The 26,996-nt window shown below is 37.7% G+C and overlaps 1 protein-coding gene across 8 annotated transcripts; it reads left to right on the top strand.

Moving 5' to 3' along the window:
- Positions 1-103: 103 nt before the first annotated feature.
- LOC131793230 (3'-5' exoribonuclease HELZ2-like) lies at positions 104-26,193 on the top strand. 8 transcript variants are annotated; one of them, XM_066171429.1, is made up of 24 exons: positions 104-138; positions 1,578-1,609; positions 2,228-2,299; positions 5,386-5,422; positions 5,999-6,035; positions 6,437-6,543; positions 6,834-6,881; positions 7,011-7,058; positions 7,276-7,350; positions 8,201-8,255; positions 8,954-9,001; positions 9,350-9,489; positions 10,874-11,750; positions 12,049-14,591; positions 16,074-16,327; positions 17,942-18,027; positions 18,617-18,760; positions 18,905-19,033; positions 19,693-19,979; positions 21,562-21,891; positions 22,791-23,012; positions 23,385-23,544; positions 24,830-24,997; positions 25,390-26,193. In XM_066171429.1, the coding sequence occupies exons 3-24, from the start codon at positions 2,277-2,279 to the stop codon at positions 25,491-25,493; spliced, it is 5,922 nt and encodes a 1,973-aa protein (XP_066027526.1). In that variant the 5' UTR covers positions 104-138; positions 1,578-1,609; positions 2,228-2,276; the 3' UTR covers positions 25,494-26,193. The 8 variants fall into 8 exon arrangements, 6 of the variants coding, with proteins under 6 accessions (XP_066027526.1, XP_066027525.1, XP_066027527.1 ...); XM_066171428.1 differs by lacking the exon at positions 104-138 and adding an exon at positions 1,452-1,467; XM_066171430.1 differs by lacking the exons at positions 104-138; positions 21,562-21,891 and having other exon boundaries at positions 1,504-1,609.
- Positions 26,194-26,996: the final 803 nt, after the last annotated feature.

Below are 26,996 nucleotides of genomic sequence, written 5' to 3' on the forward strand. Positions count from 1 at the left end.
AAGGTTTCACGTCTTTCTTACAATAGCTTTTCGCATTTATCTTTGTTTTGCAGGGGAAGTCGTATTTCGGTTTCTTGCTTTTGGTTTCATCAGTCATACGAATAGAATATCAAACAAGACAAGCTTCTTGTGTAAAAGGTTAGTAGTAAAAAAAATAAATTTAGAAACAGTCTTTCCCGCTTTACAAAACTAAAATGTTTTGCACTGGACATTCAAAGACCGAGGATTTAACCTCTAAATAGTCTTAGATTTTGGAAAAGATTTGTTGCTTAAAACTTAACTTAAACTGACCATAGTCTGCAAAATAAAATGATGAACTAAATTTTAGGACTTTAACTTTCATGATCTCACTAAGTCTCCTTTGCAAATATAACAAATATACAGTAAATAATTTTAGAGAATGAAGTGTTGCGTCAATTTGACACCGTCCAGCTGATAAGTTTCTTTATTCTCCAAAACTGTTGGCTGAAGAATATATTGATATTGTAGGGGGAAATTGCACGTTAAACAATTATTTGGTGTCATAGTCTGGGAGTGAAAGTGTAAAAGCAGATACGCGATGAATGAACCGGAAAATCAGATTTTTAAATCTGAAATCTTTAAAAAAAAGAACATGAAGATGTCATGTTTTTTATTTAAATTACGGGGAAGTTAGAAAGCGACGTAGTTCTGTTTTAGGTTTTCTAAACGATTCTTTGTTTCACCGACTTATCCATCTCGTTTTGTTTAAGGAACTTATGAGTTCACACAAAGCAGAGAGAAACTGGTTTTATTTTCTAAATCCTCACAGATGTTGATTTCTCAGACACATGTTAATTTAGTAGCAAACCAACCGACATAAAAGTAAGTAGCTTTCGCTTACGAACTCTGTTTCCTCTGTTTGTGCCCATAATGCTTTGTTGGACAAACAGCACTGAATTATTTCCTACAGTCAGTAGAACTGTATCCTGACGACTTCCCTTTTTTCGTTATTGCTTCCTTTGTTCACGTACATTTAAATTTTTTTTGATAAAAGATGAGCTGACCAAGAGTGTGACCTCAAGACACCTTAGCTCAATATTTGTCGAACATCTTCTGTAGCAATATACCATGAATATCGTATTTCACCGGATACTTGCTGTATTTCGCGATCTTTCTGGGAAATCAGTTGAATAATTAATACTAAGCATGAGTGTGAAGTGTCTCCGAGAAAAATGGTAGTTGCCTATTTTGCATACGAACGAAAATTAAAGCAAACTCCCCTGTTTACAAATACTCAAACACATTTGTTTTGTTTCCGTATTTTAAATCTTAAAAGTCCGTCGTCTATGTAATGATATTCCTGTTTAACTCACGCTTACTTACTCGGTCAGCGGTTCAACAAAGCAAATAACTATTTACCGTGAAGTGTCATTTCCGCTTTTCCTAGAATTGGATTTTAGTGACGTATGTCTTTAAAAATTTACGGAGAGGGGAAAATATGCAACTGTAAGAATCTCTTGTCATGCTCTAGTGACATTTCGTCGTGAATCGTCAAGGAATACGGTTGTTATCCATTTTGCAGCGCTAATTCAGAGTGTCTTTCCTTTTATTTACAGCGATTGGTCAAGGTATTATCAACGAGTTCTAGGTAAGTTCAGATTAACGGAGAAGGTTGACGTTTCGCAAGAAAATATTCTGAAAGCATATCAACCTTAGACCCTCTGGTTTGATATCGCAGTGGTCTGTTATTACCCTTCCACTACGTAAAAAATATATTTCGAGGCAAAAATCGACTTGTAGAATATGAAATTGACCGCGACCGCTAGATTGTGCCTTTTAACGACGTGGCATAACCAGCTTCGTAAAAGAGATAGGACGTTTTGAAATTTCTCTCCTTCGAAGCCTTTCATGGCAATAGATTTTAAATAAACATTGATAAAAATAAGTCACAACGTCAGTCATTTTCATCTTGCTTTCTAGAGAGCATGAGAATATGTGTGTTCACCTTCATGCTTTTAAAATATGCCTTTGCTTGTGCGAGTGCAATAACATTGAGATCAGTGACCAAAATTTGAGGTCAGCATCATTCTCCCCTCAAAGAACAAATATGGTATCATTTTTTAGCTAACCATTCTTTCAATAATTAGAGTGAAAACTAAGTAGGAAAAACTTAATTAATCAAAACAGAATTAAAACAGGTAAAAAGCGTCTCTATTTCCATAATCCTCATTTTCAAACAATCATATGCATCTTTTTACTTTGCTAGTTATAGATAAATTTGAAAGACGTTTGGGTGGTGTCCTTGAGGTGCTGCTATGGCAGAGAAGGAGAGGGAGGGGTGAGTTCAATAATCCATTTGTTCGTACATCTGTACCTCAGTTTGTTCGATTTTTTGTTTCCTCGTTACTTTATTCTTTGCCTTTTCTTCGTTCTTTCTTGTTTCCCTCCATACCCATTCTTTCATTCATTGGTTCAGCCTGAAATTTACTTAAATCAGACTTTATTGAAATTTACTGAAGTTAAACCCTCAGGCGTTTGGAAGTTAAAGTGTTTTAAAGCAACTGGCTTTGATCGAATTTGCAATAGGTTCTTAAGCTAGTTGCATCAATCATCAATAAATAATTCAGTACTCGTTTTCCTTTCTCTTAAATGTTGACAACCCCACCATCAGGTTGACCATGATAACATGGTTTTTCAGTGTCTAATATTGTCAACCACGTTTAACAATGATGGTGACCATGGTTTCTGACCATGCTCACATTTAGCTAGTGACCATGGTTCACAGTCAACCATGTCACACCAAAAGACATTCATACCAAAACTATCTGACTGTTTAATGTAAAGGCTGATATATTCGAAAAAAGTAAAATTGATTTAAGTAATTCAACAACTCAGGGTAGGTTTCATCAAAATATATAACAACTCCTCACCATGGAATACCCTGGAAAACCATGTCCAGTGTACTAATGACACTTATTGTGAAAACTCTTGAGTTAGAAAAAGATCAAATTCTGAGTTCTAAATTTAAGACACTAACATAATTTTCATTGATTTGGAACCCTTACTTCGTCAAAGAATTCATTAAGAATTACTTTTTCCTAACTAAACTAGATAACGAGTCAGACCGTGATGTAACAACTTAAACAGTGTCACACTCAACGAAATTCTACACAGCCATCCCAATTTTTTTTTTAATTTTCGCACTTTTATGTTTATGTAATCAAGAGCTTGCAGCAATTTACTGCTCGCTTAACCCAGAACGTAAAATTGAAACATGTGTGCAGATTAAAGGAGTAAAATGAGACGTTTCAGTTTCTTTTTTCTCATCCTTGCAGTGTTTACATCTGCAGTGTTTCTCATCCTTGCAGTGTTTACATTCACTTCACGTCGCGTTCAATCATGCATAATTCGCGCAGAAAATTAGTGGGACTCAGAGGCATTTTATGAAATAAACGTTTATTGCCAGTAACTTTGATATATACAGCTAAATATCTGATGTAGTCTGTTATGCTTTGCTATATTACACCTGAGTGGAGTATGTGCATGAACGATTCCTTGGGAAAACGAAAAACGATCTCATAGCCACGATAACTTACATTAACAATTCGTACGAAAACTCAAAACAAAAAAATAGATAACTATGGGGGCGAGAGACTTATCTGGAGGTATGAGCTGTTACAAATAGTCATTTAATTTCTGTATTACGAGTCCGTCTTGTTGGGAAGCTGGATCGAGAAGCTTGGTTGATGGGCAGCGCTTGGTAACCACCCTATCTCCGCGATATGGTTACGCGGGCTCAACCTTTTTAACGGCTTCCGAAAAAAGTGCGTTGATGAGGTAAATTAGCCACTGTAAAGAGTTTGAAAAACCAACTTAAGCAACTGATTGAACACTCTTCATATTGATTGCTGGACTGCAAGATTTAAGTTGCAGAGGTTGTATAATATATATAAATTACGACTGTGAATGATGGCATAGTCTGTATAATATAGAAGGTCTTAATTGATGATTAAGAATTTTGTTCAAAAAATGTCCAATTTAGCTAAGATATATGTTGCTTTTGGTGTGAACATATTCTGAGTTGATTGTTGATTGGTCCTACAAATTGTGAAATAGATTTTTTCATCCATTTCATGGAAATCTGAGTGTATTAATCCCTGAGTTTACTTGAGGACGAAGTGTTCTATTCAAGAGAAAATGTCTAAAAGGATAAGAGGAGAGAAGTTGCTATCATGAAAGCTGGAAAGATTTGCATAGTTTTGAATAATAACACTTCCTTTTTAATTTCATTGAATCTCCTCCAGTGAAAACTATCGATGAAAAAAGAGATTGATGCAACCTATGTTTTTGGCAGTGACACGTGAATATTGGAAAAATAAGTTAATTTTTACCGTGTGTTTCCAATTTTTTTAGTGACACTATTATTCGATGTGATCTCGTACATAGAGACAGATTCCTCAGGTTTACCAAGCTGTTTTTAAAGCCAAAACCAAATTATAACAAAAATCTAGACGAAAAATTTTACCTCCTTTACCATTTTATTGTTTTAACCCTGAACTGCTTGGTTTAATTTACTCTACCTAACAAATATAGAAGCCTTGTCTGTGCTCTGTTCTGTTGTAAAGCGCACAGGAAGCGGCTAGAGTACGAAAGAAGTGTTTCTACCTACTTCTTGAGACAGACTTCATCTCCAAAGCGAGCAACAGTGTCACTAGCATGCTTTATACTCTCATAAAGCACGCTAAAATAAGCCAATCAGTTAGATATGATATTATTGGCTGAACAAGACAAAAGCTGTCAGAAGTGTCAAACCTTCAAAGTTCCTAGCCATTAAAGTTCTCAATCTGCAATAGTTTCCAAACTGAAATAGTTTGGCAGGTCGAATTTAACACGTTTACCTGAATTTTTCTAGTTTGTAACAGAGAATCTGAAAGTGAAATGTTCGGTGACTTTCACATTTATTGTGCAAATAGAAATCTGTACTCCCCTTAAAGTCTTAGTCGTAATAATTTGCAGCATTTGGGAACAACAAATTGAAGCGCAATTCGGCGTACTTTTTGGCTAAGCAAAGTTGCTTTACTTTCCATCTATATCTATCTATCCATGCGTCTATTCAACGGTATATTTACTTTTCATCCATCCATTCATTCATTCATTCACTCTTTTATTCAATTTATTTACTCTACTAATAGCCATTAATTCTTGTTTACATTGTTTCCTTCTATCCATTCATTTAATCGTCTATCCATTTAGTCAATCAATCGTTCGTTCAATCAGTCAAACATTCGGTCAGTCCGTTTGTACTGCATGTCCCCAGTTAGTTAGATAATCAGTCAGTTGATATCTGCCTATTTGCCTATCTTTACATTTGTGTTTTGTTTTGATTATTTGTTCATTGTTATCACCATCATCAATCATGTACAGGAACCAGAACGATGAGGGACAAGTAGAAGCAGCATTAGTAAGACTTAGCTTTTTGTCTGTTTTGACCTTCACTTAAGCAACGGTTCCGGACACTGCCTTGGGAGAACCCTTACTATTACCTCTACTTCATAAGAGTTTAAACGGATTTGGGAAAAGCTCGGTGAAATCAGCTTTACAATATCTGTAAAATACGGTCTTCTCTCAGATTGATATACATAATATCTCAACGACCGTTAGCAATCGTTATCCGTCGTTTCGCAACGAATATTACAAAAAAGACCAATATGTTGGATCATTATCAAATTTATGTTATTAAAAATTATGAAAATGAAATTTAAGCATGTACACTCGACCACGTGCTCTCTTTCTAGGGGAAATAAATTATTTTTTCTAAGCGATAGTAATCTGGATTAAGCAGGACCTGGAGATATAAATGTTTATTGGATTAAATATGTTTGACTCAAGCACATATTTTTTCTGACTGAAAAGACCGATATCCCATACAGCTGAACTAGTACTCTAAGGTACCATGCCTCAAATTTTCAAACATTTTTTTTGTTTGTTCGTTTGTTTTTTTTAATGTTTATTCTTCTTCTTTTTACATATCAACAAGAATGATAACTTCGAAACAAAGCGAAACTGCAGTGAAGGTGTGCGACTTTACTAGTATATTGGAGTTTTTTTTTCCCTATGATATGTATTTGCAGTCCTTCACTGTTATATTCATGTTTTCAAAATTTTACATGTGTCGATGAAGATCCTGATATGTGTCTATTAGGCTTGGGATTATATTCGATGACAGGAAAACCGTGAAGAAAGTGTAATATCATCTACGTGTTTTATAAATGAAGAGTTTAACTTCACAGATTTAAAGTTTTGGAATTGTTGGTCTTTGCAGAGTAAAAATGAAATGAGAATTCTACCAAACATACGCCAGGATTTCTTACAGTAGTTTCCCAACAGTCATAAATCCCCCAACCTTTGAGTAGTTTCACAAACAGACATCAATCCCCTTGGAACTGCGTTTGCTAAAACATAATTATTGTGTTAGTCTTAGAAAACAACCCCATTGATGATGATACAACAGGCCCTATGGATACAATAACTCAGAAACAGAGTGGAAAAAGAAAGGTCAAGGTCAAGAAGAAGTCTGCAGTCGTGAGTAATTACGCAGTAAAACCCTCCTTCTATGTAGCCAATTTGTTCCTGCTTCCTTTCTATCTGCAGAAAGAAAATTACCGTTTTTTCGAACACTTTACCTTAATACTAACTATCAAAATTGAGATAAATAATACTCCACAGATCGTTGACTGTGAATCTCAAAATATACACGAATACAACTCTTCCTCGACAAAGTAAAAAAGTCACTTGTTTTCACCTAGTGATCATGCATAGGTCGAATAATGATCAGTTATGACATCTCACTTTTAGCTATATTGTCTTTTCAGAAAATGAAAGTGTCAGCACCTGAACCGGATATTCCTGAAAAGAAATCGGTACGTTTCATGCAGCCCCATACAATTTCGAGATTTAAGAAGTACCTTGGAAGAGGAGCCCCCATTATCAAATGAGGGCTCTAGCTCATTGGGGACGTCTCATAAATGACATATTCCTTTGTTATGCAGGTTAAGAGCAATAAGCAGAAAAAAAGGGAGGAATACCGGCGAATGAAAGTAAGTAGTTCTTGTTTAGATCCACACCACAATCTTTGTTCTTATGGAGCGTAAGACCTCCGTGTGCGGTACGTGCTCATCTTTTCAGGTGAAAAATGTATCCAAATTACTAGAGTTTTCTCAAGCATGTACGGTGCTGAAAGAAAATAATTAAGAGTAATGGTTGAAATAGTTACTTGCAGATTTATTGATTGATCAATTAAATTATTTTCCATAGGAAGTGGAGAAAATGGTTGAGGAACAAAAACTTAAAATGGAGAAAGATCGGGAAAAAGAACAGAAGAAAGAGGAGGTGAGTTAGGAAACACATTCACCATCATTACAGGTTATAATTGATGATTGCATGGTTATGAACATGTCTTATCTCCTTTTGTTTCATCTATGCCCGGAACTTATCTTCTTCTATGATAAAGTTCGGATGCAACGCGTTGTCATTGGTTGAACGAGCATGCTTTATCAGAATACACAGCACAGAGAGCTGAGCTAAAGCTTTTACGCCTTCTGCCAAATTGTACCATTTCCGACCTTTTCCGGGACTTCTCTCTAACTTTTTTCCTTAATTGAATGTGAAATTTCGGAACAAGCGAGCCGACAAGCAGCAACAGAAGAACTGAAAAAAGGTTAGAGCAGAGACGAGAATCCTCAAAGAGAAAACAAAATGGACAGTCCGAGTTTTGAAGGTTTTCGGGCTCAGTTAGATTGCAAACTTACGTACGGTAATAACAATCAAACACACCTAACACTAGTATAGTATGTATAGTTTTGTGTTCAAAACAAAAAAACTGAACAAAGCAGGAACAATTAAAAATATAGCCAAACTGTAACTGTTGAAATCCATACTAATCATGACGAATTCAGAGCGACTGCGATCATGCTGAGGTCCATCACGGCTAGCTCATCATAGCGATCTCCGATCATCGCTGTGAAGCAAGCCTCAAAAATTACAGCAGCTGCCGCTCGAGTGAACAACCAAGAGCTGGCTCTGATATCTTCTCTGTTCCGTTGAGTGGATTGTCATTCATTCGTGCTCGAGCCATTTCCTGCGTGCTTTACAGCAAAACACAGTAAAGGCTTCTCTATTTGTTAAGCAAAGGGTATGGGGACCAATTTGCAACTTACTTTAGATGAATTTTTCATTGCAGAATAATGAGAAGTTAGTTAGCCAACGGGTACTTCCCACTTGCGATGTAGTATCAGGTATTAGTCATGCAAATTTTTGGTTCAGGCACAAAGATTTAAGACTATTCAAAATTTTTTACGGCTGCACTTTGGTTTTTCTTTGCAATTGAACTGAGAGTAACAGATAAGCACAGTTATCAAAGCGAGATAGTTTTGAAAAGGATTTAACACTTGTGCAGTGCTCTAACGAGTTGCATAAATTATCGAGCCTAAATCAGAGCGAGAGGTTGTGTGAAAAAACATACCAATAATTGTGTTACCTTTTTGTTTTGTTACCTTTCTGTTGATTTTGGCTCGAATGGGGCAGGGAGAAGCTTTACCGTATGAATATCGTATCCATTTTAAAGTGCAATATGCTCAATTTACGTTGAACCCTTCAATCATTAAGAGTGACTAGCATCTAATTTCTCCTGACAGTCTCATCCCTGAATCAAACATTTAGGTCGCAAGAATAAAGGAAATCATCACTTAGTAAAGAGGCCCTTGATTATTAAGCAAATTCTCCTTGTCAGTACTTCAAGAAGTGTGCAGAGAACGGTATATAAATATGTATACTGGTTTTTGGGAGTAAAGGCATAATTCTGATTTCTTTTTAGTTTTTCTTCCCTTCGTTACTTTCACACTACTCATTTACAAGCTGTGTACAATTATTGATAATCTTATTGGATTTCTTTGAAATACTGATTTTTAATCGCTATTTTTCTGTTACACTCAAGCCATGGAAGCGACATGCTCCAAGACGGAGAAAAACGATAAACAGGCTGGTAGGCTCAATTTTGTTATTAAATTTTTTCCCCTTAAATATCATTTATCTGCCATAGGTTGTACCATGAATGTAAAAACTATCGAGAACTATATATCTATAACTATTTCCCGTAATTGATGATCATTAGAAAACTCATTTCAATGCAAACACTCTAGATATCTTACAATTTGGTATCCTTTCAAAAACTAAAAACTACTCGGCTGAAGTAGTAATCTGTCTAATTTAAAGTATTCACCAGTATTAGACTTACAATTAATTGGACATGTATCGTCGCGAGTTGCATGACACGACAGTCTCAGACAATGTGCTTCAAAGCTGAATATGTTTATGTGCTCGATCTCCGCAGCGGATGTTGCATCAGGTGCAATACCTAAACAACGGAAATTGATCGCAGCATCCAGAAGAACCAACGACAAGGATGGTAAAATTGAACGGAAGAAGGAATCCAGCTCTTTGAAGAAAGCAGGGTCATTAGTCGAGACTGAGGTGCGAAAGTAACAAGCAATGAAAATGAGTCGTTTGAAAAAGATAACTGACTAGCCAATAATGTCAGTGTCATTATTATATTCACTATTACTATTATTACCAGCATCATTGTCATTATTATCATTCACTTTCAGGTCTGCTTAATTGATCATGAGCCCACTTTGTATCTACCATCAGTGGCAAAGGATTCAAGTAAGGGCCACTGATAGTAGATGCAAAGTGGAGAAAGTGGGTAAACAGCCAAGTTTAAGGGCTTCCTGCTTCGTGATGTTAGGCTCTGGTGGTTTTGCTGGTTAGAGGATTCCGTTAACAGTCCTTTTGATAGTGTCCGCTTGTTCGGGGTCGAGTAGTATGATCACTGATTCAATCTTGACAATAATCTCTGCAGCAGGTATGCTGTTAGGAATTACGGCGAAGTTTAGTCCTTTCTTCAGTAAGGCAGTCTCGGAGTCGCTAAGGGACCTAGAATATGGATTAACATGTCAGTTAGCTTTGTCAGAATGCGGTGTGTTTGTTGATGAGACAACCGCCTGTTTCTCCTGCAGAAGTATCTCGAACTTTTGCTGCTGTCTTTCTTTGGTGAAGACTCGTCTGTTGTTCTTAATCTGTTCTAGTATCCTGCTAGTGTCGTCCGGCGAGACTTTTGATAATATCCTTTGTGGAGAGTTTTGAAGAATAAGCAGTAACATCATCAAGATGACATCTTTATCATATTGGCCCGTGAAAGCGTAGAAAGCTTCTTAAAGCATTTAAACAACCAACATCCTTCCACTCGCCTCACCATGGAGACGGAGAACAACAAAAAACTCGCCTTCCTCACACCACAGTTACAAAAGAACCTGATGGACGCCCAATCACCAGCGTAAACAGGAGGCCGACACACAGTGGCCAATACCTCACGTATGATTCTCCCCACCCGCAATCAGTAAAGCGCGGTATTATCGATTGCATTTAAGGGGATGCCAAACGTCTCGTAATAAAACCCTCCGTTATTTCTAATGGTTATCCTTCCTCTTTCGCGCAGAGGGTAACATAAACAAAGACATCCACCGCCAGCATTGAACTCCCCACCGAGTTCAGATCCACTGCAGCCGTACCCTACGTCTGAGGTATCTTCGAACAACTTCGCCGCTGTCTATAAAACAAGGCGTACGCACTGTTTTCGAGTGAGAGACTACACTACGATCAAATTTCGTTTCGAGAACGGGTGTATATATAATATAAAATATATCAAATATGTAAATCTGCTACCGCAGTAAATTGAGACGTTATTTGCTTCAAAATCTAGTAGAAGTTCCTGTTTTATTATGGGTTTTTGTCTGCTTGAGTGTTCGTTTAGATTTTGGTTAATGCGGTCTCTCAATTCTGTTTTTACCAAACTTAGGTGTATGAGGAATATAGACAACGAGAAGTGTCAGGGGCTAAAGAAAAGTGCAACGGCGAAGAAACAGTAAAGGATCGGTTCGATGATCCAGCAATAGAGAACGGATCAGGAAATGAAAGAGATCGCATGGAAAATCATTTAAATACAGGGGTAGTTTGGCCAGAAGAAGGAGAAAAGAAAGAAGAGAAAGTTTTATCTTATGAAAATGTTCAGCATGGTGGCTTCTTTGAGAACCAAGACGTATTTTCGTTGCATCGCGATAACCAAGGTGTAGACGATTCGGGCAGAGGAGAAAACAAAATCGATCAGGGCACTTTGGAACTATTAAAGAACTTTTTCAGGGAGCGTTTCGGAAATGGAGATAAGATTATCGAGGAATTCTTGCAGTGGATTGAGGAAACCAAAGCAAGGAAACGTCAGCCCTTTTCACAAAGAGGAGAATATCCCTCACCCCAGGAAGCTTCATCAGTAACCCAAAGTAAGTCCCAAGTCAAAGAACCTTCACATGAAAGTCGTAAAGGGAAATATAAAAAAAAATATCGGAAGATTCACCCAAGATATGTTGGCTTTGAAATAGAGCCGTATGATCAACGAAAAAGGCTGACAAAATCCGTCACGCGAGATGAATTTCCTGACTTGGAACATCTGCGGGAATTGATACGGGAACAAACTTCCACGTATTGTCGTGCCATACTTCAACTCGATTCCAAGGCAGGTCACCTGTCATTTGCTGTTGTATCAGACACTATTACCCCAGATATCAAAATCAGTGGACGAGTCAGAGGAGCGTTCGACATGGACCAAGTTGTCGTTAAAGTACTAAATAAGCGGTCTACTTCAAGTGATGATCTTTCCAGTTCCCGAGGAAAATTTGTAGGTAAGTCTTATTTGTAAGTAAGTCTTATTTGTGCCGGATGGTGTAGCATGTTGCTAAAAGATTAAGAACTCAAGATGTATGTGCTGTGTAATGTAGGGATCAATCCCCATTCTAATGAATAACAGGAAGGTTATTGGGGGCGGGTTTTCTACCTTCAAATGTTTGCCGCTCAAATGACCCTTTAACAGGAAGATCTTGCAGCCTTGCTCAAAACCTCTGAAGAGCTTGTTTGTCAGTAGAAATTTTAACTTACTGATGCGAATTGTTGCTAATTATACCTATAACCTCTTGAATATAGGTGTGATGCACCCCATAATCAGTCATAAAGAACGACAGTTTGTGTGCAGGATCGATCCCGAGAACAAAAACGTAATGATTCCAATCAATAAGTGCGTACCGAAAATTTTCATACGAAGTTCAGCAAGAGGTGAAGATGGAGTGGAAAGTAAAGATTTATTAGGAGAAGAGTGCATGTTTCTCGTTCAATTTTTTAAATGGGAAGCACGTCCTAATTATCCATCGGGCACAATAATCCGAAGACTGCCGCAGCAGCCAACCTTGAAGAACAGCATGGAAATTCTGTTTGCAGAGCATTGCATTAGCGAGTTGTTCAGTGGAGAGTGTGACGAACAAGTGAAAAGCAAGTTTCCACCATCTTGGTTAATCCCAGCTGAAGAGGAAAGGAGACGTTTGAAAATTGATGGAGCGTTTACAATTGATCCTGAGAATTCCAAAGATCTAGATGATGCACTTTCCGTAGAAAAGCTTCACGACTCAGGACTATATCGTGTCGGAGTTCACATCGCTGACGTGAGTTACTTTGTGGAGCCTGACACCCCTTTGGATAAAGAGGCGTTGTCTCGTTGCTCTTCCTACTACCCCGTACATGGCCCTGAAAATGTTCCGATGTTACCACGAGGGTTGAGTGAAAACCATTGCAGCCTTCTTCATAATAAAAGCCGTTTGTGTTTGTCAATTTTTCTTAACATGTCAGAGGATGAGAGTCACGTGGAAAACTCTTACATAAAAGAAACAATTGTCAAGTCTACTTGTCAGCTCACTTACTCTCAAGCTCAAAAAGTTATTAATGGTCAAGATTGCTCATCCATGAACTTGGCAAAGGAGACTGTGGATAAGGTCCGACAGCTTAGTGACCTCGCACAAAAAATGAGGAAGTGGAGACTTCGAGAGGCAGCCTTTGATCATTGGTCAAGCAAAGACGAGCCAGGAGATTATGAAGCACACGAGCTTGTGGAGGAAATGATGATTGCTGCCAATAAAGAAATAGCTAAATTCCTCTATTCACGAGATAAAATGATAACACCCTTGCGGACCCAGCTTCCCCCCAAAAAGCACAGATTAAGTAGCTGGCTAAAAAAATTCGGTAAATTCATAAAGTTTTCTTTGTTTCCACACGCTGTTTATTCCGATGAGGAACTGCAGAAAATGACAAGAGATGAGGAAATTTCAGAATTTCCCAAATTCAAGGTGCAAAAGTCCGTTTGGTTTGATCTTTTTAGTGCTGCTGAAACACTGGACAAAGTCAAGCTTCGCCAGCTGACTTTCAGTGAGAAGTATCACTCTCAGTTGGCCATCGCAAAAAGGAAATTTGAGCGTATTCAACAGAAGGCTCGATACGCCTGCGAGGGAGATCCAGATGAAGAGAAGGAGAAGCTTGGCCACTTCTTTCGGAAAATGGACCCCTATACGCACTTCACGTCACCTATTCGACGATACATTGACATAGTGGTACACAGACTCGTCTTGAATTTGATATCTGAGGACCGTCGCACAGAAGCACCCTTGACGGAACGAGTTGCTGAGATGTGTCGTCGTTCCACGTTCGCTAATGCGAATTCCAAACACTTCAAAAAGGCATGTAAACAAGTCCACCTGGCAGCAATGCTCAGGGAAAAAAGCCACGAGATAACAGCAGTCGTTTCGACAATCGAAGATCACAGGAAAATAAGGCTGGAAATTACAAAACAAGAATACGATCAGGTCGCGCAAAGACAGAGAGAAATTGAACTGAGCACTTTGCAACCATTTGATGCTAAGCGTGGTGATTCTGAGGAAGTTGTACTTACTTGGAAGCTGAGACTATACATCGCTCCGGAGGGAAACATCGTGGAGAAACTTGATCGTGAAAGAGAAAAGGTTGCCATCCTTTTATCTCAGGAATTACCAGAACGAGAAGTCTTTTACTTGCCAGGAGAAAGGTGGCAAAAGCTTTTGAAAGCACTTCAAGAAGAAAATTTTGAACTCGTCACCTCGCTAATTAGAGAGTTGGATCAGCTTACCAGACCCCGAGAACAGAATAACCTTCACAATGACGGAAAGGTTGGATCAAATATGGAGTATACCCACGAGAAACAGATATCTCTAAACACATTTGATACTGTAAGTATTCAGCTCTCTGCCCATATGACACACGGGGTATTCCACCCAGAAATTCAACTCTTCAAGATTACCCCTAGCGTCCATATTTGCGTCGAGCACCGCAAATATCCAAGGGAATGTTTCACTACCGCACCATGCCATCAAATCTCTGGGAAGTACTCGACTTTAGTTGATTACATCGCAGCCTGGGAACCCGTTCTTGATTTGGAGGCTGCAACAGTGGCTGTGAACGAGAACGATGAATTAACCATACACAATTTGGATGTCAGGTGGAAGATAAATAGCAGTGGAAACCAAGAAGGCTTTTTCAGCCTTCAAAGCGTGTATTACAAAAGTCGTCATATCAATATCTATGAAGGGGATTTCGTTTGTGTCAGGGTACCGGAAAAGATTTACATGGCTAAATCAATCTTCGTAGCAAGTGAGGGGAACAAATCAGAGGTAAGTACATCGTCATTTATTTTCAGCAATAAAGTAATATCACGTAGCTTGCATATATACTTTTACGGTATTCTCAGCTTTGTAAGGGACAGTTTGAACCTTTTGATTAGTTCTTTCAGTTTCAACTATCAGCGTCTGTGCCGAGGTGTGACCTTTTGTGGAAAATAATTGCGCCAGTTGTCACCAAGCCGATTATTTTTTTTTACCGGCGGGAAGCGAACGCATCTGCGAAGCAAGGGAAAGAAATTGTTTTGAAATACCAGTTTCCAATGATAAAAGCGAAAATATTGGATTTGAAACTTTCAGTGGAACGAAACCTTACTTTAAAGATTATTTAGAAACAACGACATTTAAGTGTTTTTGGATGAATTTCAATTCCTAGTGCTTCGAGGTTTTCAAGGCTAATTTGCTCTTCGTACACTTGCAGTGAGCAATTTAATACAACATAACCAAAAGAAAGTCTTTCTTGATCGTCTACTTCACACGTGTCAATAATCATAGAAAAACATTCGAACAGCCTGAGCATAGCGTATGCACTTGTCGTGAGCTGGAACTCAAAATCACTTGAATAGTTGTATCAGAAACATTCTTGCTAGTCTCTTTTCCAGTAAACGATATCTTTGTGATTCGTTTCACATATCAAGGTCCAGCTATGTAGATTTCTTCGTTCAACACCGTTTTCAAAGCGATTATGGCGGTCAAAAGTTGCACGTGATTTGTCTTTTTATTTACAAAAAAAAGAGGGAAAGATGTATAAGCGTCAACCTTACAAAACAGGAACGTGTAGAATTCCATGACACATTTATTTCATAATGGCTGCAACTACCTAATCCGCATAACGCCTCTATTGGTCAATTACAAACCATCCAAAGCACACTTAATAAATATTCGGCAATCACCATATGCCAATTTAGTCGAAGAAAATCTGATTTCTGTTCTGACTGTTTCTTGCTTAGTGGGATTTTGACACGGGACCGTTCCATGAAAACGGTAAAAACGGCGGTTTTTGTTCTGGAAAGCCGGGAAATCCAAAATTTACATCTAAAAATGCGAAAAGAAAATCTTTAAATGATCTCACTCTTTGCAAAGACACTTCCAAACGAGTAACCAAACGATTGAATTTTATCATGAATAAGAAATCTCTGAAACTGGCATTACCAAAGGCCATGAGGCTGTTGAACATTTTGTCAAGAAACAGTAAAGTTGTAAAACAAGTTGGAAGACGGTTACTGATATGAACAGACCCTTCGCTGGCTCGCTTATCTCAAAGCCCTACAATTGGCGCAGGAAGGTTCCTGCCAAGGCGCTTATAATGGTGGTCTGCTTGCAGGCCATAAGTAATATACTTGCATGAAATTAGCGATATAGTTAAAGCATTTAAATCATTTAGCTGACACTGTACCCACAACATCTGCCGAAATATGAAATGGAATTTGATTGTTGTGTTCGAACCTGACGGCGATTATTTTTATCCCCATAAAGATGGAAGGACAACTAGCCATGAAGCAGTTAAAAGGCACCCCATCCCTAGAGAGCAACTCGAGTGGTAGTTCTAGGTCAAGTATTTGGGTGGGACACTGTATTGTTGGAGAAGCTAAATTGAATGAGGAATCGAAAATAGTGTCAGTGAGGATAAATCTCTGTCAGTCAGCATCGGAATTTCCCAAAGAGCTGTTGATTGGAGACATTCAACGCCTGAGTACGTTGACAATTATTCATCGACCTCCTATCCACAGGTAATGAAATGGGTGTTGTTAATTACACAATGCAAATAATTATGTCCAGAATGTGATCTTTTATCATACGACTTGTAGAGCTAGTTCTCTGATAATCACCAGAAGTGCTGATATTCCCAACCAATCTCCTCCCTGATCATCATCGTCCCTTTGTCATTATAAGGGAACGACCATGTCATCGAGTAATTTGGCCACAGCCAGCGCCAAAGAAGTCTTGGAACACGATGAGCGTCTAATCTTGAAGGATAATGAAGGGAAGAAGGGAAGAGTGGGGTGTTTTATGTTGATAAGTGATAAAAGTCAAAGTAACCGAAACGTCTTGACAAATATTTTACGGATACACCAGACCTTGGCGGGCCAATTTTACTGATTTTTTTTTTCATGTCAAGCTACGCATTACTATTGCAATTATAGTTTGCGAGAAAAAGCTTTGTAAAATACGCACGCAAATTCTTACAAAAGCGTATTATCGGATTGAATTATTTCGCCCTTTTTAGTGTGAATAGCCAATTATAACATTTCATCTTATGATATACACGTATGGCTCTCGGAGTGTTGACATAACTTGACAAGTGGTCACTCAAAGACGTGAAATGTTGGCAAAAACCTACTTCGTTATGAGGCAAATATGCCTTCTTTGAACGAATCATGAGGTCAGTTATGTAAACTTTATGGATGGCATTTAAATTTTACTGCCAAAATACTAACCTAATTGACCATGTGGGGGAATTCCCTTTTTTTGAAATGGATCGCCCGCAATGGTCTTCGACGTAATACGCATATGTAAAATTTTGATTAGCAAACTCGACAGCTTAATTTTACCGAAAATCAACCCCTCAGGATTGAAATTGTGCGGAAGTTTAACCGAGCAGTCAGATTTGATACCTAATTAATTCACTTAAACATCGTCTATTTATAAATGTCGCATCTCAGTCGATTTAGAATTATGTCAGTATAAAACGGAACAGATAATGCATTTCATAACCTATCCATTGTTATATTGTTACTAGCGGTTATGCTTCTAATAACATACGTGAAAAAAATTATGCGCGTCTGATTGCCTGTGTGCAGAGTTGTAATACGAGTGCAAATTACAAATAGCGTGCGCTGCTTTCAGCGTGCGCTGCTTTCAGTGATGCGTTTTTCATATAAACTATGGCAAGTAACAACATACTTTCTCGTGCAGTTTGGTATAAAGAAGCACTTGCTAATTTTTCAAAGACTGCAAATTGCACTTGTCCTATGGGTTCGTGCAATTTCACTGTCTTTAAGAAATTCAATCTTGCTTATCAACACCAAATTGCGCTCAAAATCATGTTGTTACCCATACAGATTGCGCGTTAACAATTTTTCTCGCGAAGGACAACCGCGGTCTAACGTATCCTTAACTTGGCGATCGTAAAGAGCCCTAATCTTGATCGTCTGCAATTACTGACAACTCTACCTAATAAAAAAAGGCAGATAGCCTATTTGAAGAAAACTTTTGGGACATAATTATTAAAGAAGCTCGAGAAAAATTAAGCATTCATGAATTTCGTACTTGCTACTCCGTCATTTTTCGGTTTTGGTTCTTTAGTGCTCGACTTACGACTTTGTTGACTTTCTTTTCACTAGACGAATGTCTGCGGTCCTACGTCGGGGGCTTAAAAATGCTCCCAAATTAGTCGAGGCGATATGCTTGGGGCATGAGCCTAGTCAGGGTAAGAAGAACATAGATAACTAGAATTAAAAGTCTAAGCTGATACTTACAATACACAAATGAATTGTGTAATCGCTATATTGAAAGGTACGACTTCATATCTTTATTAACCTTCTAATTAGCTCCACGTTTTCGATTTACAATTGAAATAATTTTTTATCTGACATTACGAACACCTCAGTTAAGGAGAAGAGCGGATTGAAGCCAAAAGGTTAGCATATTCTTTACCGTCCAGATGATCTGGATTAATCTCATAACACCAGATAATCAACTTATCAACTTGGTTGCTATTTGAGAGGACGAGTTTTCATTTATACACTCAAAACTCTTAGCCCGGTATGATATAAGGATATCTCGTAAAGAATGAGCTCTTATAATTTCTAGTTCACCACGTTGAACAAGCTCACCACTCAGTCTGGCAAAATTAGGTTGAACGTGATACTATCGGTGTGAGTTACAAATCCATTTCCAGACCGTTTTTTAAATTTTCCTTTGTTGTTATTGATGTTCTTTTTAATTTCATAATCAACAAATATTATAGCATCGATCATAATAAACACATTCAAAATGAATCTGTCTTCTCATTTTAGGGGATTTCGAGCTGCCGCCTTTCTTTCGCTTTTCAATTTCGGAAAGGGATCCCACATGTCGATTAGAGCCCTTGAATAAGTATCAGAACAACGCCGTGAAAGACGCACTTGAGAAACCATTTTCCCTCATCCAGGGCCCTCCAGGTACGTGCTATATTGTCAACCTCCCTAAGTCGAATTTGAATTCTGAACAACATCCACTTCAATGCCATATACAAGTTAGAGTGTTTGATTGTCTGTTTGTTGGAGTCGAATCCCCTCATTCGACAAATTTCCTCTAAATTCCAGGTACTGGCAAGACAATGACCGGCGCTCATATAGCCTACTGGTTCGCGTATCAAAACAAGACAACTATTTCACCATCATCACAAGTCATTTACTGCGGTCCCTCTAATAAGTCCATTGATGTGGTGGCAGGTAAGTAACATGTTGCAAAGCAGACAGTAACGAAACAAATGAAATGATGAAACAAATTCCTTATTAGTTATGTTAAGTCACAGAAACATGTCTCAAGAAAAACAGTTTCGAGTTGGACCAAAGACACCCTTAAACTTTGCGGAGTTGATACCAATGAAACCAAGGTGTTCACTGCCCGTAGCACAAGACCATCATCCGTTTCCAAAGCTTAGAAGAGGGTTATCCAGTCCAAACGTTAGCCGAGAACTAAATTCTGGTCATGTGATAGAATTTGAATAAATTCAAAGATACCAAACATTAAATGAAATTTTGATTGAAGTACTGTCAAATGGCATCAAAATGCATACTGCTTTTGCAACTTCCCATCCTTTTCGGTTTTGGTGGTATCGTGGGTATCTATATTGTTGTGATGAAACTCTATTATTCATGTTCCCATTTATTACTTTTGGGAATACTTAATATCTGCTCCCTTGACGATGAAAGAAAATCGACTCAATAAGGACAATTAAAAACAACAAATCGCAATTTTTAACTCGCCAAAAAACAGTCACTGACATATTTGATATTTTGTTTAATTTCATTTTAATTTATTCGTTTTATTTTATTTCATCTCATTTATTTATAAATCTATATACTATGTCATCTTTCCTCCTATCAAGAAATTATGCTAAAAATTCGTGGACTCAAAATTCTTCGAGTCTATAGCGATTTAAAGGAGCAGGCTGAGTTTCCACTTCCTAACAAACCTAAACCTCTGAGAAGTTCCAACAACGATGATGAAGCTCAAGAATTGGATGAAAAATTGAAAGAAGTGGCGCTACACCACGTCATTCGTGCAGATGCGTGTCCGTTCGCTTATGAGCTTAAGGAATATGAAAAAAAATTTGTACAAGATAAGAAGAAAGGTTTAAGGACCGAAGATAAACACGTAGACAGCTACCGTGAGGTAAGTAATATTGTTGCGAAATAGAAGTGGTGCAAAGTCGCGTATGGTGATCTTTTCTTGATGTAATCGCATTAAGCATTACAAATTCTATTGTCACCGGACGCTCCAAGGTCCATTTATAAGCTTAAGTTGTACGTCAGTATAAATAATCATTTGATTTTGTAGAGCTTCGTATAATTATTTATTTCATAGGTACTGAGATTTACCCACAAAAATCGTAGTGGATAAAATTCGTACTGATTCTAAATGTAGCCAATCAGGAGTACGAACGACAAAATTTTACCGTGAAAAATTATCGTTCGTCCAATCAGCAACGCGAACGACGAAATTTCACTAATGATGAATGAACGTACTGAAGAGAACGTCATGCGAGAGCCGTTGCACAAAACCCGTGCGCTTTGAAAAATGGCCGAGGGAAGGTTCGCTTCTGTTTACTCAGTTGAAGAATTCATTTTAGAACAGAAAACAAAAATACCGCTCAAAAAACTGAAAGAGATGTAAGATTGCTTGAAAGATTTTTGAAAACAAAGGACGAAGACAGGAAAATTGAAGATATTCCAGCGGCTGAGTTGAATGAATTCATTAGCGAATTTATTATCTCTGTACGCACTAAAGATGGCAACGAGTACGAGCCGACTTCGCTTCGAAGTTTAATGGCCAGCTTCGGACGACATTTGTTGATATCTGATGAACACAGGTAAGCTTAAGTGTTATGAACTTCATGCACTTTTATTAACTTGTTGTTGAGAAATTTTTAAACTACTTTTTACGCTTTTCATCGCCCCATTTGTGCTATTTGTCTACCAAAGACAACACGAAAAAATCTCAGCACCTATGAAATAAACACATTACAGCATGGAGAATGCTTTGTACGATTTTCATTCACTCGTTGATACGTATCAGAAAACTCACTCGTTCGCTGCGCTCACTCGTTCGTTTTCTGATACTACACAACTCGTGAATAAAAATCGTACGCGCGCATTTTCCATGAAGTAATCTCTATGTATCTTACGATCGGAGAAAAAGCGGAGTAACAAACACTGTTAGGCTTGTCCAAACACACCCTCCGCAGAATTTTTCACGATTTGGATTCTTCTGCCTCAGTTTTTTAAAGAAAGATAAACATGGCCATGTATAGTAAATAAGAGAATCCAACTCTAAGCAGACAGGTTAAAACATTTAGAATTTTCTCTTTCTTTTTAGTAGGTTTCTTATCATTAGTATTACTTTTGTTATTTATTTTCATTTTAATTACTTTTTTTCCACTTTTTTGTTGGTATTGCTTTGTTTATTCTGGGATATTTCATAATACCACTTTTCCCCTTCTGTACTTCTGTACTGCCGTTGTATTTTGATCAATTGTTTACGTATCTGTATAGTGTAATCTTACCTAGTAAATACATAACATTTATGTAAGGTTTGAGTGATTCAAATTGTACAATGACCATTTGCAACTGAAGATAACATGACGGTATCGAAACATGTTTTTCAAACTTAACAATTTTGCTGTTTTCGTATGCTAGAATTATGTATTTATTGTTACTCATGCGATTTTGTTTGTTTTATCGTTTTTACCGCTCAGCTTATTGAACAGGCCGAGACATGGGCATTTCAGTCGACAGGTGTGCAGGTTATCCTGTGCACCTGCGCAGTTTCCGTCAAGTCTAGTTTAATGAAATCATGCAAAGACAATATCAAGCAGTGTATTGTGGATGAATGTGGTATGTGCATGGAACTGGAGTCACTCTTGCCAATCGCGTTCTTAGCACCGCAGCAAGTGGTTTTGATTGGTGATCACAAACAATTACAGCCCGTCATTCATGACAAAAAGGCACAAAATCTAGGCCTTCGAGTTTCAATGTTTGAAAGGCTTTCTGGCCAAGCCAAGATGCTACAGCTTCAATATAGAATGGTAAATTGTAATCATTTGTGTTTTCAGTTCTACATGTTACGGTTACTTATTCCAAACGTGAACGTTCCGCAGTGCTTTGTTATGGTGTACCGCGAATATTTCAAAGATTGGCTTGATTTTCTGTGTAATCATGAATCCTGAGACACATAGGTTTAGAAGAGAAGGTCAAATTACGAGGGGTTGTATCATGTAATGAGAATGCGAAAGGTAACTTCCTAACTATATACTAAATCTGCACTAGAGAATTCTTAAGCTGCCAAAGTTTCCATTCGGTAATTGTTCTTTTCGTATAATTTGGCGCTTCAAGGTCACTGTACCTCAAACACTTATCTGTGCTCAAATTGTTTTTTCACTTTTTATCAGCGAGTACTGATAGCAGCACTCCACAGAGTTGCCGGTCGTGAATCGGTTTTAGATTCTTTTTCATCAAATTTTCCTCCGTTGATATCTACTCTCAAGCACCACTTTTGTCATAATAACCATATGAGTCAACGCTCTGTAGATTTCCTGCATCCCTTCTGCTACTGTGATGAAAGTCCAGAAGATCAGATTCATGAAATCAAGCCGACTGTAATCCATTTTCTTTTCATTATTCCTACTCAGATTTCTAAACGGTCAATGAGAGATTTTTGTGTGGTCATGCAATCTTTCTTTCTGCAGAATTTTTTCTTTAAAGGTCCTTGTTAATTATTACTTTTTAATGACCATAATTGTCATCACCATTATCATTAGTATTACTTTTTAACTATTATTAGTATTATAATTGGAAATTAATTTCATATTCTATCTAAAAAGGAATTTATATAATAACAAATTTTAAGAAATGTCAGAACAAAGGTAGTGATTGGCAAATTGAAATATGGCTGCTTTATACTTACGACTTTGTATCATATTTACAGCACGAAGAAATATGCAAATTTCCCTCAGAGTACTTTTATAATAACCAGCTGGAAACGGATTCATTAGTGAAGGAAAAGGGTACCGCTCTGCAATCTTTCTGGCCTGTTGCAAACGTTCCCATGGCATTTTGTCATGTTGTTGGGGAGGAAGAGATTACTGCCATTAAGACAGCACTCAGCAATGAGCAGTCCAAAGCCAACGTCAAAGAAGTCAGAAAAGCAGTAAGTATAGTTCAGTCTCTGCCGAGAGAGAGATTAAGTCCAAGTTAAGCACAAAAGGTGTTTCTTGGGGAAACATGGAGTGGCTTTTAATCCACGCAAAACGGCAAGCTTATAATATTTCGACCATAAGAAAATCTTCATGAGAGATTAAAGAGAACAATTCATAGATGTTTCGGAGAAAAATATGGAGTGATATCATCATGGAATCATCTAATAAAGAGCTAGATATGTACCTAGAGTTAGCCTTATTCCTATAAATCACAACGTTGCTCTTAAACTCGTGTTAACCAAGCAGTGACCTTGAATAACTTGAATTTCTTAGTTGTTGATGACATCCGACGTTAGCTCTTATGAATATACCTTTTCTATCAGGTGCACGTGGCGAAATGCCTTATCAAGAATAGAGGGGTGTCCTCGTCAAAAATCGCTATTCTATCACCTTACAAAGAACAGCAGGCCAGAATAAGAAAAGCGCTGGCTGAAACATCACAGTGCAAAGATATCTGCGTTACAACTATCGCAAAGAGTCAAGGTAAAGCCACTTTTGTCTCTTTTACCATCGTCGTCTATCGTTATACATCTTCTGTTTTATGTGACCCTAACAGTTATCGGAAACTGCTCGGTCAACGAAGCAAACCTGAAAGTCATGTTCTTGCTTCTTCACTGACGGCAAGCAACACAAAGCGCGCGAACTTGACATGATTACACATAGAAATCATGCATCATGGTCATGGTCATATATACATGACATGATTACCTGTAACCTTGAGTATTCTTGACAAGATTATTGTATAATCTGCGGCTAGATGACGTCCCAGGTTCTGATTTCGAAAATTCACTTTACGCTTTCGGCCAATCAGAAAAGAGATAATGAGTTAAATGTATAATAATGTTATCTGTTTATCACCCAGAATAATGCTTATATCATGTGCCATGGAAAAAGTCTTTTGTATAGGGCAGGATTCTTTAAAAGTCAGGGAGTCGATGGCTAGCTGCTAGGAGTAGACGGGTCACATATGTAGAGGCTCTGAAATGCTATTTATTATATAGATACTGATAAAATACCAGGATTTTTCCTTTTATTAAAAAATCATATCTTCATCGCGCGCAGTGAAGATACTATTTTTATCTTCCAAGCATGAGGATATTGGTGTCGCCATGGTTACTTACATGATTAGCCAATTACAAGAGAGCTTCTCGCTCAGGCGCGCGGCCGGTTCTTTTGAAATTATGGAGGAATTTCATCAGTATCTATAAAACAAACAGAACACTACATGGCCGCTTGGGGATACAAATTTTTCTAAAAATATCCTCTATTTTATGCATTCTTTTGGAAGTATGTACAAATCAATATGTCAGTTGCTTGGTTAAGTTATTATGTGCCAGGTAAAGATTTGAAGAGTGCTCAACCAGACAGTATATTTAAATGCATTTGTTTTTCTTTTGGAATGCGAAAATGGCTTTCAGGAAAGCTATCTCTTCATGAAAAGTTTTGTGGCAGTGACTTGTTTTAATTTTTATTACACCTTATCGTTCACAACCTACCCACAGGATTTAATGAAGAGAGGGCGGCTCAGAAATTGGGGTAGCTCTTTATTTGGACGGCGGTCGGCACCTAATGAGAACCCTGCACACGTTTTTGTGTCTGTTTCTGTCGTACTTGTTGATGGTTTCGGTGGATTTTTTTTATCTTGATTATTCATTGTTTTTGTTAAGCCAATACGAATAATTTCATAGATACTAGATATAAGAGAGAAACAATGTAATGGACACTCCACATACATAAAAGATCAATCTCAAATTCGATCCTTTTTCAGGAACTGAATGGGATTACGTCATATTATCTCTGGTACGTTCACTGAGTGATGATGATCTCGACGCAGAGCCATCAATGTATTGGGTCCGTGAACATCTGGGATTTTTAGCAGACGAGCATCTTATGAACGTAGGGCTAACAAGAGCTTGCAAAGGGCTTTGCATTATCGGTAAGAAAGAAAAAAAATAACAACATTATTTATTTTGTCTTTCTCCACGAAATGTTTGTGTTGATATCTTACCATTATTATGTATCTGATTACTCACCTACCGGCAGTCTTTCATTGTGTTCTTTCATTATGTGAACTGCTTAAGCTTCTAAGCAAATGAAAAATAGAGCAGGTATATAGTTGGAATTGAAAAAAAAAAAGTCTATTAATAAAAATTGAATTAGGGACGATCATTTGCAAGAGATTTGCAATTTCTATATTTTTTCCAAATTTTGTGGATCCTCTCTTCCCGGTAAAGATGAATGAAATCTTAAGTGAAATAACTTAAAAACAGGTCTGCTTTCTGATTTTCTGATTTTCACGTCAGCTTTTTTTATTTTTGTTGCTCTAAGGTAACAAGAACTTACTTAAACATCACTCCATGTGGAAGGACTTGATAGAATCCTTCGAAAAAAGACACTGCGTGGTCGATGAATCTACATGGCCGAAGAAATAAACATATTATCCAACGTGGAACATGTAAAGCATCAGAAAGTCAAAGAAACTTTAAAATAGGTTCCAAAACAATGATTTTACTCCAAATACTACCGCGTAGGTAAAATATTAAACAGTGTATTTTCCGAAATCAAGCCATAGACAGCCTCAACTTAATGCCAGACAGAAATTATCAAACAAAGAAAGGTCGTAGAAAGACTGAGTAACGTACTTTAAACGACCTAAAGCTCCCTATAAAGGCATGGAAATTGTGTGGTTATTTAACAACTATACTAAAGTCGTGTGTCGATAATGTTATGGAAGTAATTAAGTGTTATTGAAAGAATCTTTCCAGGCGTCCGTTTGTGATTTTGTTTGAAGTATAATTGTACTTTTAAAGGAAACCATTTGTGGTTTTTCTATTACATATAATTTGATTTTTCTCTAACGGTTGTATCTCTTTAATTATCTTAGTCCTGATTTGAAGTTGGATTTGCACATTTTTCAATGCAACTTGTTCATAATTACTGCCAGTATTCAAAGAATAATTCATGGGCGCGCGTAGATCTGGAATGTCTCTTCGAGTGTTTAACTCGATAGCTCACGAGTGAGATCTCGGTTTGAATACGAGAAGAGAAATTTCATGTCTACAAGTAACCATGTATTATTTTGTTTATCATGTAAACACAATAGCCCTTTAATGACAAGAAAAGAAAACTTTTTCAACGAATGGAAATAAAAGGATCGGCAATCCCCGAATATAAATCGTAAAGTACGTTGGCGCACTCAAGATAAAAACATGCGTTGAATCACTACAAAAGCAAACAATGGGCCCAATTTTCAATGTACAAAATTCTCATTTATTGAATTGTTCCTTACCGACATAAGAAATCTTTTAGGTACACGGCCAAATCGGCCTGTGGCAAATCTTCCAGTTGTCGATTTTCGTTTTCAGCCTCAAGAAATGCCATTACCAAAGCCACTGCATACGTAACTTTCTGTTTTCTTTTCGTATTTTGGTTTTCTTCCCTTTCTAAGTAAGTTTGAACATCACCGACTGTAAGCGGTACGAAATTTTCAGTTTTTTAGCTCTCATAATCCGAAAAAAACACTGATAAACGACCTTGGATAGAGTGGTAAAAGCTTTGCCGTTCATTCATCAACCTAGCCGAGTGGTGTGGAAGGCGCGTGACGTGTCAGCAGCAACATCAAAGACGTGAAAAAATATCGTATTTTTCACGTGTGTTGTTACGGCTTATCGCAGGGCTAGAAATCCCTGTATAGCACCGTAGTTTATATGATAAATATCCTGCAATAGATGCAATGACTGAAAACATGGCCCTTAAATGCTCTAGTCATATGCCTGGGTGCCGTTGGCATGTACTCAAACACAGACGATAGACGACAGATGGTATACGATGGTCAGTAGACGGTAAACGGACTCCGTCTTAAAACAGCAAGAACAGTAATGGCAAAGCAAGCCTAAAACGGCAGAGAACACCAGAAACTACAGCGGAAACACAAG

The sequence above is a fragment of the Pocillopora verrucosa genome, chromosome 8 (genome assembly GCF_036669915.1).
Source record: "Pocillopora verrucosa isolate sample1 chromosome 8, ASM3666991v2, whole genome shotgun sequence".
In the NCBI taxonomy this organism is placed as follows: Eukaryota; Metazoa; Cnidaria; class Anthozoa; order Scleractinia; family Pocilloporidae; genus Pocillopora; species Pocillopora verrucosa.

Bases quoted from the DNA above. Each gene is read 5' to 3' on its own strand.
- LOC131793230 (XM_066171429.1), top strand. From the start codon at position 2,277: ATGGCAGAGAAGGAGAGGGAGGG. The intron at 18,028-18,616 runs GTAAGAAGAACA...TTCTCATTTTAG, and splicing joins GGGGCATGAGCCTAGTCAGG to GGGATTTCGAGCTGCCGCCT. The intron at 19,980-21,561 runs GTAAGTAATATT...TTTACCGCTCAG, and splicing joins ACGTAGACAGCTACCGTGAG to CTTATTGAACAGGCCGAGAC.